The sequence below is a fragment of the Lactuca saligna genome, chromosome 4, assembly GCF_052625555.1.
Source record: "Lactuca saligna cultivar CGN05327 chromosome 4, ASM5262555v1, whole genome shotgun sequence".
NCBI lineage: Eukaryota > Viridiplantae > Streptophyta > Magnoliopsida > Asterales > Asteraceae > Lactuca > Lactuca saligna.
In genome coordinates this window covers 335,774,002-335,788,266 of record NC_136420.1, presented here as the reverse complement: position 1 = coordinate 335,788,266, position 14,265 = coordinate 335,774,002, and the positions used below count along the sequence as shown (strand labels likewise).

The 14,265-nt window shown below is 31.7% G+C and overlaps 1 protein-coding gene across 2 annotated transcripts; it reads right to left on the bottom strand.

Moving 5' to 3' along the window:
- Window positions 1-4,589: 4,589 nt before the first annotated feature.
- Window positions 4,590-9,271, bottom strand: CRK42 (cysteine-rich RLK (RECEPTOR-like protein kinase) 42). Of its 2 annotated transcripts, XM_078993025.1 has the most exons (6): window positions 8,250-9,265; window positions 6,813-6,926; window positions 6,276-6,626; window positions 5,924-6,158; window positions 5,376-5,520; window positions 4,590-5,281 (listed from the first exon to the last, which is right to left on the bottom strand). In XM_078993025.1, exons 1-6 carry the CDS (start codon window positions 9,085-9,087, stop codon window positions 4,901-4,903), a joined length of 2,064 nt encoding a protein of 687 aa, XP_078849151.1. In that variant the 5' UTR covers window positions 9,088-9,265; the 3' UTR covers window positions 4,590-4,900. The 2 variants fall into 2 exon arrangements, with proteins under 2 accessions (XP_078849151.1, XP_078849152.1); XM_078993026.1 differs by lacking the exons at window positions 4,590-5,281; window positions 5,376-5,520 and having other exon boundaries at window positions 5,920-6,158; window positions 8,250-9,271.
- Window positions 9,272-14,265: the final 4,994 nt, after the last annotated feature.

Genomic DNA, 14,265 nt, shown 5'->3' with positions numbered 1-14,265 from the left:
TACATTTCAAAAGATGAGATTTTATTTTGTTGGATTGGATATTTTAGTGTGGATTTTAAAAAGTATATTTTAGGCTTCTTTAATTAAAAATCCATTCAAATGATATTATAAAACGTGTAATGGAGGCATTTGTCAACATGAGTATTGAATGCTCGGAGCCAAACATGGACGTGAACCTATAAATCGTTCTAAAACACGAAAATCAACCGACATGTATTTTAGTTGGTAAGAGTTTTGAGAAATTGGAAGTTCTATTATACTTAAAGATATTTGGTCTGAGATATTAGATTAGAATCATTAGATCTTTTATTAGTTGTGGTTGCCTTTTTTTATATAGACACAAAGCTTGAGTATGTATGGGCCATGTATCACATTCACATCTCAACTTCTCAAGCCAACGCTCATGATTTGGCTTGTCTTGTAGAACAAAAATTAACGATTGACAAAAGAGCACAAAAAATGTAAATTTCATTTCGGAGAAAAATAAAAGGGATAAAATATGATATTTAAGAAAATTACCATGCTTTCTTGCTAATCACAAAAAGACAATCAATTTCATATTAAAAAAAAAAAAAACAAATTGATTCCCATCACAAAAGAAACCTTAAAAAAAACTAAAGAAAAAAGTTATTTCGAAATAAGTTTTTTTTTTTTTTTTTTTTTTTTTTTTTTTTTTTTAATGATAGGAAGCAATTTCGATTTTTCTTTTAAAATTCACAACTAACCGGTGTTCAATAAAAAAGTGGTTAGTTCGCTAAAAGTCACACTATAAATATTAAATATTAAAATGGGCATTCTTGTAATTATACTGACACATATTGTTCTATATATATTTTTTAACTCTATAAAATAGTGTTGGTCGATTGGGTCTAAAGTAAGGGAGTAACCAATAGTAAAAGTGAGTTTTGGTCCACCTACACAAAATTAAGGTTATATATATATATATATATATATATATATATATATATATATATATATATATATATATATATATATATATATATATATATATATATATATTAAATAAAAGGATTTTGGGTTGTAATATAACCTATTTCATTTAAAGCTGGAAATTAGTATAAGCGAATACACTGTTGTTTATGTCGATTAAACTTCATTTTAAATTATTTTAATGATGTAAGATAACATAATGTGCAACTTAAAATAAACAATTTAGTTAAGAATGCATATATAATTATATTTTGTTATCGTTTGAAGAATTTTGTCACTTATTCATATTTTGTATATTATTTGACATACCCTAAAATAAAATCCTGACTACGCCACTGATCTAAAGAGATGTCCGTGGTCATGGAGGCACGTATGGACTTGGATTTGTTTGAAACTTCATGTAGGTTGTATGGGTTCTTTCCAATTTAAATTAATATTTTTATTTGGAGATTGATGCTGGATAGACTTCCTACGATGAGTAATTTGGATAAAAAAAGACATATAACTTGATTCTCTTGAGGAGATAGAGGATGTGAATTATTTGTTCCTTAATTATATGTTAGCTCGACAGCTTTGGCTAAAATTGGCATCTTGAGTGAATATGTGGATTGTTGTCAACTGAGGTTGCATAGGGTCACTATCGACTCGGTTTTACACGAATGGTCCCTATGGTTTAGGGTAATTTGCACGTTTGGTCCCTAATTTATTTTTTTAACTCGGAAAATCCCTACTGTTTGTTTTTGTTACGCGCTTGGTCCCTTTCTTACCTAAAAAGACTATTTTGCCCTTGATTTTCTAATTTCTTTAAATAAACACACCCCCAACCTTACTCCCTCATCTTACCTTACCTACCTTATCATTTTTTTTCTATTTAAATAATCATCGTTTTAGGTAAGATAGGGACCAGACACGTAACAAAAACAAATTGTAGGGACCAAGTGTGTAACAAAAACAAACAATAGGGACCTTCCGAGTTAAAAAAATAAATTAGGGACCAGACGTGCAAATTACCCAAAACCATAGGGACCATTCGTGTAATTTACTCTTTACTTTAATATGGGTGTCGTGGACATATAAAAAAATATGTTTCTTTTCGGAACCAATAAGTACAAGAAAGAGTTTTTATTTGATTCAATTATTTATTTTTCGTTCGATTGGATAAAAATAAGAAATTTAGAAGGAATTGAAATAAGTGGGTGTTAAATCCTCTGATAAACTAATTGTTTTTGCTTTGCTATCTTTTTGCTAATTTGACTTTTATTGCTTCGGCCGTTTAAAAAAAATGTTATAAAATAGTAGAGATTCAGATACGATAGTATATTTCGATTGACAAAAACTTATTGATTTTACTTGATTTACAGTAAATCCGAAGTAAAATAAAATCTGAAATAACTTGAAATTTCGAAGGAATTTTAATTATGTTGGCTATACCTTTTCGTGGGGTAGCTGCAAACTTCATAACTTGTCTTAAATCCCTTAGGATTTTATATGAGTTTATTTCATTTATAATCTCGTGAATTGTCGCTGTAAACATAAAATCCGGTTATTCATTCTTTTCCCATTGCTTCTTTGACCTTTTTTATAACTTAGGATTAAAAAGTTGTTCCTTTTGAAAGGTAAAAGCGTTTTTTTTTTTTTTTTTCTTTTTTTCTTTTGAAGAATTGCATATGTATTATAGTGTATAGAATATAGATGGATGGCCACCAACCGAGAATTGATTTCTAAAATTAATTCAAAAAGGTTTTGTGGGGCAGGGCGGTGTGGTTGATGACTTCCCTTTGAAAATTTGATAATTGATAAATACTTAGATGGCGACCCTGCCGAATATTTATATGCCATAATGGCTTTTGTTGTACCATCTATTGATTTACTTAAAATAGGGTGATTTTGTTGTCTTAACTATTAAAACAAACTAGTTTAGACAAAATTCGAATCGAACGAATTAAAGATCATAAAAGTATATTGGAAAATTTAAATACTTTTTAAATTGTTTATTTAAAAGAATCTCTGTAGATCTACCATGCTTGTTTTATATTACATTTTAGTGCAATATAACAATGTTTTTTTGGAGTATATTGTATTCCTATTATTCGTTATTGGGTATTTCTTCATATTGTTCGGTTTTAAGTGTATAATTTTCATATTTTTTTTATTAAATTAAACGGTTAACACTGTTTTTTAGGAAATGAACTATTCAATGTTTTCCGGAGAACAAACTCAAAAAGTTTGTAGATATTTATTTTTCTATTTCCACTTACTATATCAATATAAATAGCATCTTTTTTAGTTTTGCACTTTTGGTCGGAGTTTTAAATTTTATAATTAATTTGGTCCAAATTTTAAATTTTGTTATGAATATTGTCCCAACGTTTATTATAAATTCTCGCTAAAATTAGTTCTTTTTTCAAATAAACTTTTTAAGACTTTTTGTACATACTTTAAAACCCATTTTACACTTTTTATGAGTGAGTTTTTTCAAGTTTTTAAATTTTTTTATAATATTTCTAAATCTTTCTTTACAAATTCTTACATTTTTTTAGAAAAAAATTGAATATGACCAGTCACTTTCTTTACTGAATAACTTTTAACTAGTAAAACAAACAAAATAGAAAATTTATAAAAAATAATTTGTTTTGATTGGTAAAAACTTTTGATTTAAACCATATAAAACAATGGATATTTATAAAATTGACCCAATATTATTAATGAGCAAAAAGATTAACATTTAGCGGTATTCGATTTTGTTTTTTCTCTTTGAGGTCGAGGGTTTAAGTCTTACTGTGGACATAGGTAGAATAATTTAGGAGTAGTTTAGTAATTATTTATATTTGTCATTCCCAAAAAATAATAATAATAATAATTTCGACTATATCCGTTTTAGTTATATCTCCCTGTCCACCTGTACATTTCTCTTTGTTTAAACTGAACCACATAAATAATAACTAGGGTATAAGATTAGGCATTTGAATCAAATGAGACAAATAAGCGTCTATCATATTTAAAAGAAGATAATTTGATACAAATTATACAATCATCCCAATAAATGTGAAATGGTCCATGAGATGAATCATATGTGAGCCCAATATATCATTTTCTAGAACCTAATGACATAACTTATTGCCATGTGACATCAATTCTTATTTTTGTTTTCCCATATCAATCGCTTTCATTAAACCAACAATAGTAGCATTCTTCCCTATCAAACAAAAACACATTTTAGAACCCATTTTAGACTCTAGACTAATATTTATTTTACTATATTATCTATAAAAATACAATGCTTACTTTCTACAATGTCTTCTAGAAGTTCAATATGTTGTTTTTTAGTAGATAATAAAGACATTTATTTAGATTCAGTAAGATTTTGACATTTTGTCTTTATTAAGGAGTATAAATGTTAGGGTTTTGCAATGAAAAACATTTTATTAAATGTTACAACAAATAATAAGACATAAAATTTAACATGAGGATGATAAAGATGTGCTTTGTCCAGAAACAAACAAGAAAATTTTATTAAATTCGTAATTAGATTTACAATTACATCTAGATCTCCAATTTTGACGTATGTTTTTTATTGACCCAAAAAACTACACAGGAGTAGGAGTAATAAAACAATCAGGTCCAAGACAAACACAAGCTTGGAAACTCAATTTGATATATAAAAATTTTCACCAAGCTTTTTAATAGCTTATTTTCTTAATCAAATCCACAAAAATTCACTTACAAACTACAATATAATATTAGATATTTAAAAAAAAAAAAAAAAAAAAATTAAAAAAACAAAACAAAACAAAAAAACGTGAAGCTAAACTCTTGTAAAATATGCACAAAATCCCCCCTCCCCCAAAAACCCTTCACAAAGAGAAATCAGTTATCCCTCTCCTGCCACATAGGCATACCGACGGCAAAAGAAGCCCGATTCCGTTCAGCCTAACTCCATAAAAACAACCTAACTCGAGCTCAACTCGTCAATTCTTAAAGGCCACTCTGAGCTTGGAGCCGTGGAAGATTGTGATGTGGTGGTATACGATATCCCCAATTTAGTTAACGGGCTAGAATTCGAAGTCGAGCTGCTTAGCCCTTGAGATTGAGACACTAGTGCTCGAGCATTCAAAAATGGCGGTTGATGTGGGACTGGAATCTCCCGATCTTCGCCTTTTGTGGTCAAAAACTCCACCACTTCATCCATTGATGGCCTTAGAGTTGCAGATGCTTGTGTGCACAAAAGCCCGATTTGTAAAACTTCTAATGCCTCGTGTTCTGGGAAATCACCCTGGAGTAATGGATCGATTGCTTCTGCTACAACACCTTCTTTGTATAGCTTCCAAACCTATACAATTAACAAGCTAGCGGGTTTAATACGATGTTGATTGTTGAGTAAAAAAAAACAAAAGTTGAAAATTTGATCGTTTTTCGAGTCTTACAGTTTGCAAAAGTGAACTCGATTCTTCTACGAAAGCGTTGTTTCTTTTCCCGCATGCGATTTCGAGAACTACGACCCCGAAACTAAAAACATCTGCCTTTTCTGTAAGTTGACCTCGAACGATGTATTCGGGTGCCATATAGCCTCTGAAAATCATGCAAAATTAACGTTATTCACATTTTGAATCGTTATTTCCTCCACAATAGTCTATATATAAAGGCATATGAGACTTTGTAGCTGTTGTGGGATTTTAAAGGTATATGAGTATCTAGCTTATGTGGGATAAAATGCAAATGATACTTTGTCTAGTTGATGTGAGACTTTTAACATGAACTATTGTGATAGTTGAAAGTGTAAAAAAAAATACTATCATTTGCAAAAATGACTGAGTTTAGACCAAAAGAAAATGGGACTCTAATATGATATTACTTTTGTATTTTGATTTCCAAAATTGCTATTTTTGCAACAGTTGTTTTTCCAAGAAAAAGTATAATTTGAAATGAAAACCATAAAACAACAAATTTGAAACAAAAATGGTTAAAATCTTACAAAGTTCCAGCAATGCCAGTGGTAAGATGACTCCGATCAGCCCCGAAAGTCCTCACGAGACCAAAATCGGCAATTTTTGCATTGAAATCTTTGTCAAGAAGAATGTTGCTACTTTTGATGTCCCGGTGGATTATTCTAACGTGACAACCTCCATGAAGATACGCTAGACCTTCGGCTGTTCCAAGAATCACACCCATCCGTTGCTTCCAGCTCAGAATCTGTAACTTATCCTTGTCTACACAAACCAAAAAAAAAACAGGTTAAGTTGTAAAATGGATAATATGATGAAAATACAAGTGCTTTTCTTTGTTTTTCCAATTAAAGTAAATGTAAAGAAAGAAATTATATTTACCAAAGAGGAAATGATCAAGGCTCTTGTTTGGAACATACTCATAGACCAAAAGACTTTCAGGTCCTTCGATACTACAACCCAAAAGCTTCACGAGGTTCTTGTGTTGAATTGCACTAATTAAGTTGACTTCATTAAAGAACTCATCCACCCATTGTCTTGTATTGAAAAACAACCGTTTTACAGCAACAACGTCTCCATTAGGAAGAGTTCCTTTGTATACGGATCCCGCTCCTCCTTGGCCTAATTTGTTAGAAATGTCAAAGTAATTTGTTGCCTTTTCAAGTGTTTCATATTTGTATTTCAATCCCGCTTTGTTGAATGAATTCGATAGCATCCCCATGTTTTTCCGCTCTGTAAAGTCAAAGTCAAGATTTCCGTTATTTGGTCAATCATATATTCTACTTTTGGAGTAAATTCCAAAAAATGTGACAAGAACCCAAATAAAAAGTACCAAAATTGCTAGAGAAATTTTTGGGACCAAAATTGCAAAATTGCAAAAAACAGCTATACTTAGGAACCAATTCACAAACAATTTACCTTCTCTACGCTTTGATATTCTTATATATGCTGTATAACCCGCAAATGATGAGATCATAAGAAAGGCTACTCCAGCCAACACAACAGCTACTTTAGCCCCTGGACTAGAAAGTCCTGAAATAGAGAACCACAAGTTAAAATTACCATCATACCCCTCTAACCATAGGCCAAAATAAAAACATTATACCCCTTGGAAATCACAAAGTTTCCCTTTACGACAACTTTTAAATTTCAGTTTTACTGATTTACCCATCACATGGGGTCATTTTTTGTTTTATGTTGAGGGTATTTACATCATTTTGCAACTATCATGGGACAAAGAATAACGTGTTTAAAAACTTCCTCCACAACCCTTTCAAACCCAAAAGTCATCTTTTCGTAAACTACAAATTATTTTGAATCATTAAATTCATTATCAAGGTTAACGTAGAAAACACCTTTACAATTAAAAACTACACCTAATAATCATTAGATTGATCAATAATCAATTTTTATTCATACTTTGATGTTTGAATGTCAAATTGGTATACCAAACACTAACTAAAAAAAGACACAAAAATTAGACCAAAACGATAAAGTCAACAAAAAAAACTTTAAGATTATCTTCCAAGTAGGTTAATCTAAGGAAACATCCAAATTCTAGTGGGATTTTAGAATAAAAAATCAAACAATAGGAAACATCATTGCACATGAAGGTTCAAAGAATAACCAGACCAACTAATAAACCAAATTTAGAGTTTGACTTTTGGTCAATAAGATTACAAATTAAAGTTCAACTTTTTTTTCAAGATTCGATATGGTTTGATCTACAAAGGGTAAAGGGTAAAGAAATTTTACGACAATAAATGCTTTAGAACAAAAAACCGAAGATAAGCATATCGATTTAAGGTTTCGAAGTTACAATAATTGACTTTTGACTTTGAATTTGGGATGTTGGGATCGACATCCTAAAAAGTCAGAAACGAGCGAAGCCATTATTTTTGAAAAATGAAAAGAGAGATTGAACAATCTAGAGAATCTTAATCAAAGGCTTGAATCAACATCAACAAATGGTAATAAAATAATAACATAAAAATAAATTAGGAACATATAATAATTCATTATGTTTATAATTTGCTTATTATATTCCTCAGAATCAACGCGAAACCATGAAATCTTTAAAAAAATGTTATAAAAATCATCCATTAATTTCAAGAAACATAAAATCCCATTAATTCAAGAAACTATTTTGGTTCTGAGTTGGACATTGAACCGATTACATGGTTCGGTTTATTTCAATTCAATAATTATAACAAAAAAAAAAAAAAACATGTTTTTCTTAAAAATCATGGCCAACGAAACCTAAATTTCAACCGTAATCAAACGAAATCTTTAACATAACAAAGAAAACCCAGAAAATTAAAATGATCGTGTAAAGAAAGGGAGCAAGTGAAATACCAGAACTACCCCCATCTGCTTGTGGATCATTGTCGTAGAACTTCTCCGTGGAATACCTAAAGTAACACCCTGCATTCATACTCCTTCCTTCTCTACTCGGCAAACAGCTCGTGGCTTCCGATTTTGCTTTATTCATACAAATCCTACACTCTTCCGTAGTCAAACTCTCCCAACACTGCGCCAATCCATAAACACCATTCAATTCCATAACCCCAAACCCACTGTTGTTCACTGCCGATTGCGTAAGATTTTCAACCAAATCCACAACACTCTGATTGAATTCCGGAAACCCACCTTTAAAATCACTCCAATTATTACTATTGGGCAAGCTCGAAGTACAGTTTTTAGTATCAGTTGCAGGATCAACAGCCTCTTGAAAAAAACTATAATTATCGTAACGAAGAAAGCATCCGTCGAGGAAAACCCGGCCGGAGGTTCCAGGAAGGCAGATAGGGAGGGCCGTACGGCTGACGGCGTAACAAACCAGACAATCGGTGCGAGAAAGATCTTCGTGGCATTGAATTAACGCGAAAAAAGGAGGTGAATTGGGATTAGTGTTGTTTGTGACAGCGAAGTTGTTATTGGAGGTGTTGAGATTGCTTGATAATCCTTCCATTGATTGTACGAATGTGGGGATGAAGCTCGCTGATGTTGCTCGGCCGGCGCCGCAGAGAGTGCCGCTGGCGCTGCTTACACGGGGATCGGAATTGACGGTGGGAAATGAAACGTTTAGGAAGAAAAGGAACAGACATGTGGGAAAACTGAGGGAGAAAAACATGGGTTTGATGTTTAATTGATGAAGATGTTGTGTTTCAGATCTTGATTTCCCGGTGGCCATGGTTTTTGTGAGGGGTGTTGATCATGTGGGTGTTTATTTGGGATGAATAATACTATAAATTGAGGAAGAAGGTGAGTAAAATGAAAAAATAGGGAGAGAGTCAAAGGGGTAGAGACGATTTCACACGGTTTTTTTTTTGGTGCGCTTCTTTGATTCTCTCTCTTGAGCCACCAAAGCATTCAAAATTCAGAGATGTTCAAATCAGAGACATTCTTTAGTCTTTTTACTGTATTTTTCGTTGAAAAAAGGGCGACCTTTTGTTTTCTTTTTTGTTTTTATATATAATCACAAGGAGATTGCTATTCAATGGGGCTATTCAATTTGATCCGAATGAATTTATGACCTGATCTAAGCAAAGTGAAAAATTGACAAAATCGAAAATAAATATGTCTTGCTAGGTGAGTTGCGGTTTGTTTAATATATTTGTTGTTTCAAAAAACAAAAACAAAATCAAAAATAAATATTTGTAGATAAGGGTCTAATGTATCACCTGAAACAAGTGCATAATTTTGGTAAGTATATATTACTTGTATTTTCCCTAATTAGGACAATTAAGAGATAAGAAAATGTATATAAGCGTTCAATTGACAGTTAATTAAATGAAAGGGTGCTAACTGTCAAAAGAGAGACTAAAAGTGAAAGATAATTTAATAAAAAAATAAAAAAATGCTCCCAATGAAACTTTAGGGGTTAAAGAGGTACCTATTAAAGTAGTAAACTTTAAAAGAATAGGGTGGATTTTGTTAATAGCTGAAATACGAGGGATCAATAGTAAAACTTATGATAAAAAACGATTCAACGACTTTTCAAGATATATTGATGCACATCCTCGAAGGATTTGTGTATAAAAAGAAAAATCAAAGCTATAGCTATCAAAGGTTTTCTATGTCAGCAATATTAGGTATTCCCTTTTTTTCTTAGTGTGGGTTTCAAGACATAAATGAAATTAAGGGTAATTAAGCATTAGATTAGATTTTTCATTTAAAAAAAAAACAAAAAAAACAAATCAAATGTTAATCTGTCGTGGGCTTTATGACGTGAGCCTAGCGATTGAGGAGTGGAATTTCACACATGAAATTAAAATACGAACACTAACATACCTGAAAGATAATTTAAATAAAATTAAAATAATTCTCCCAATGAAACCTTAGAGCTTCTCCAACCATTCTGTATTTTTCTGTTTTGCAGGGTTAAATTGTTCCAATTGTCCGTTATTTTGGCCGGCATTTTTATGTTATGCTACAGTAACACACAAATATAGTGGGTTGCTATTCATCCATGCATTTTAATGATATTAATAAAATGTTAATTCTATAAAAAAACTTGTGGTGTAAACCCATTACTTTTTAATGATATTAATAAAATATTAATTCTATGAATAACTTGTGGGTGTAAACCCGTTATTTTTTAGGAAAAACATTATTTTATTAATAAAATATACTATATATGTTTTTGATATAAATTTTAAAGTAAGGTTGGAATGGAACCTTCATTTTTGTGTTGAAACAATGCCATTTTAAAGTTTTAAAGTAAGGTTGGAATGAAACCTCCATTTTCGTATTGAAACATCACCATTTTAAAGTTTTTGGAGGGTTGGTTGGAGTTGTTCTTAAAGGTTAAAGTGGAGTAAACATTTAATAGATTAAAAAAAGAAAGATAGGGTAGATTCTATTAATAGCTCAAAGATGAGGGATCAATAATAAAACTTATGATAAAAAACGGTTCACTAACTTTCCAACTCTCCTCACTAGGATATCTTGATGCACATCCTCGAACGATTTGTGTATAAAAAACAAGAGAAATTAAATATCCTCCGAGTATTTCTTCCTACAAATCTTCCTACCCAATTGAATTGTGATATGTGTATCATTTAATGCTCATTTAATGATATTTTAATACATTAATATGACACATGTCATCTTTTAATTGGATAGAAGGATTTCTAGGAACAAAAGTAGGAGGATATTTAATTTCTCAAAAAACAAATCAACGCTATCAAATGTTTTCGATGTCACCGGTAATAGGTATTATTTATTTATTTACTTTTTTTAGGTATAAAATAGTGAAATTAAAAGTAGTTTAATAGATTTTCTTTTTCGTTCAAAAAAAAAAAAACAATCGGTGATGTGAGCCTAATAATTAAGTAGTAAAATTTTCGAACGATCCAAAGTATAAAGTCCAATACACCCAAAACATTGCTAGTGTTTTGTAATTGATCATCTACGTAGACCATGAGACGGATTGATGTAGACCGTCTGTTGCTACATATCATTGTCAACAAGTTTGACCGACTTTGCTGTCATAAAAGTGGCTTTGTGTAAGCCTTCACATTTTCATGCAACTTCTTGTTTTCACAACAATTATATGAACTTGAGTTATCCTTAATTACTTTGTTCTCAATAAATAAGAAGTGAAATCCATGTGTATATGAACCTAAATCACGACTTAATTGACGTTGTCCTTGATTCGATGCATCGTGTGAAGTGTCAAGTGCGTCTAAATCGTGTCATATCTATCTTATATTGAATCAATTTTAAATTTTCAATATGAATCTCTTTTTAATAATTGTATTGTTATTTAATAACTAAAAAAATAAAAACCTCATACCCCTTCCCTTCTACCCTCCCTTCCCGTTTTAGCATTTCATGTCTCCCCATTCTCTGTAATTAGATTGTCAACGATGGACTACCACCCACGGCTGAGGAACACCCTGATCTTGTCGGAAATCGAACCTTTGCCCCGTTTACCGGTTTATCAGTTTGTCACTGGAAAACTCACAAGTAACTGAACCCTATCCTCTCACTCCCCTCTTCTCTCACCGAAAACATCTCTGAAAAATTACTGTCTTTCATATCATCCATCTCATCTATCGACAGAACCCTAGCCAATGCCTTTTTTGAGTTGTGGTTCGATTTCTGAAAATCAGTCTACACTGTGAAAATTATGTTAAATATCGGTTCTGAAAATCGATTTCCACAAGTCACTAGAGATTTCTGAAATCTATTTATTGTCTCTACTTCGGCGAACACTGGACACCCCCGTCACCTACCATAAGCAAACTGAAATGTACACAACTCTACTTAATCGAAGGAAGAAGGTGAAGAAAATCGTTGAAAGCAATGTCAAAATGTTGGTGGTGAATGCTCTCATTCAAAAATATTTGTGAATAACGCAATGAAAATTCTTGAGGTTTGATTTTCCATGTCATGGGGTTTTTGTTTTCTAGATGTAGTAATTTTCCAAGAGAAAAAAATACAAGAAATGAAATAATATTCCCTAATTCTCTGCTTCATTCTTTATCAATAATAAGTTGCAGGTTTGTTAGAGTTTTAGTTTGTTCAGTTGATTTTGGGTTTGATTTAGGTTAGAGGGTTAAAATCATCTTTAAGTCCACTTGTAATCTGTTGTAGTTTTGATAGGTTTTTGAGGTTTGTTGTTATTGATTTTTTTCTCATTTGATATAGCTCATAAAATTGATTTAATTTTTCATTTTTTATATAGGCAAAAGGTTAATTATCTTATGAAGATTCTTTTCATTGTACATTATATTTTCGTTATTTTACAGGTTTTGGTGAAGAGTGTTGGATTGAGTGTCTAAGCTCATAACTATAATTTGTATAAACTTGAATTGATAGTAGTACAGTCCTTTTGGTTGCCCTCAAACCTATCAATTGAATAAAATAACTTTTAGAGAGAGATATTCATTTATTAATTTATTATATGGCTAATAAATTAATTAGAAATCAAATAAATAATTTGTTAATATATTATGAGAATGATATATAGATTAGAAATAGTATTATTTAATTAATAATCAATCAGAAATTAATTTGAATTAATTTTGGGAATAATTTGATTTATTAAAAGTACAGGGGTTATAGTGTCATTGTTGAATGGTTGAGCAAGAGGCATTTTAGAATCCTCATATGCCTTTAGAGGGTTAGGCCAAAATTTTGACATATCTCCTCTCTCTTTATCTTCAAGTTCATTGGTTGCTACGGTTTGGGTGTGAACCATCAGAGGCACGACACTTGTGGTGATTGCTTCCAAGAGTTTTTCAAGAAGTTTTGATTGGTTATTTACTACAATAACTAAAAGGTAAGTAAAACCTGTTAGAAAATCGGGGTATAGATATACTTGGATCAATGAGAGTTATGAAACACTTTCAGATTAAAGCATTTCGAGGGTACACTCAAAATCTCTAATCGGATGAAACTCATTGTTTTCTAGAACGAAGAATGAAGAAGATGTTATGAAATCTATACCCAAAAATGATTTCGAAATTGATCATATAACATGAACTAGCTTCCTGTCTTAAAACTGCCATATGGTAGTTGCAGGAAAACAACTTTTTGTCTAAAAATTGTCACAATACATGTCACAAACTAACATATAATTGGGTCTATAAATAGATCACAAAATTGAGTGTATTTAAAGAAAATATGGGTCTATAAATGGACTCCGCCAAGGATTTCCGCCTCTTGGACCCCGCTCCAAGGGGTGCTGCCCCCGGATCCCTGTCAATTTAGGGGCTTCAGCCCTAAATAGCAGTATACTTTCAACAAAGACAAAATTAAACAAATGTGTTGTAACATCCTGACTCCCAAGTATAATACTTAATTAATTTATATTCATGCTGTCAGATCAACTCAACGAGTTAGAGGCCCCAACTCACCGAGTAGAGAGATAAATGGTCGCATGATTTTTAGAGTCTACTCGACGAGTTGGTGGTGGACCCCAACTCAAAGAGTAGGAGCTGAGTGTGAAAACTTTAATTTTCAGGGTTTGTGTCCTATTTAAAGGACCTTAATCCTTCATTTCTGCCTCCCTTATCATCTTGACACACTAAGAGAAACCCTAAGCGAGTTGCAGTCATTTGTGAGAGTGAGAAAGGCTAAGATTATGTGTTATAATTCATTTTTGAAAGGGGATTGAAGAGCAAAAAGGCTTGGAATGAGAAGAAGCCTTTGGATCCGGTGTTCTTTCAGTGCTAGCTACTATTTGGAGGTAAAAAGCTTTCATCTTGATCATTGTTTGCTTAGATCTCTCCATTAGGAAGATTATGGTCATTTCCATCTTTTCTTTGGGTCCTTAAGTTGTTTGAGCTTGCCATGGAGTTGGGACTTCACATCTAGACAGTGTGAGGTCCCTTGGGCCTAAAGATTCAAGCTTTATCAA

What these genes read in the sequence shown, in the direction of transcription:
- CRK42 (XM_078993025.1), bottom strand. Translation starts at nt 9,087, where the DNA reads ATGGCCACCGGGAAATCAAGATCTGAAACACAACATCTTCATCAATTA. An exon ending in AGCAGATGGGGGTAGTTCTG is followed by an intron (nt 6,927 to 8,249) that starts GTATTTCACTTG and finishes TCTCTATTTCAG; the next exon opens with GACTTTCTAGTCCAGGGGCT. An exon ending in CCTTGATCATTTCCTCTTTG is followed by an intron (nt 6,159 to 6,275) that starts GTAAATATAATT and finishes TGGTTTGTGTAG; the next exon opens with ACAAGGATAAGTTACAGATT.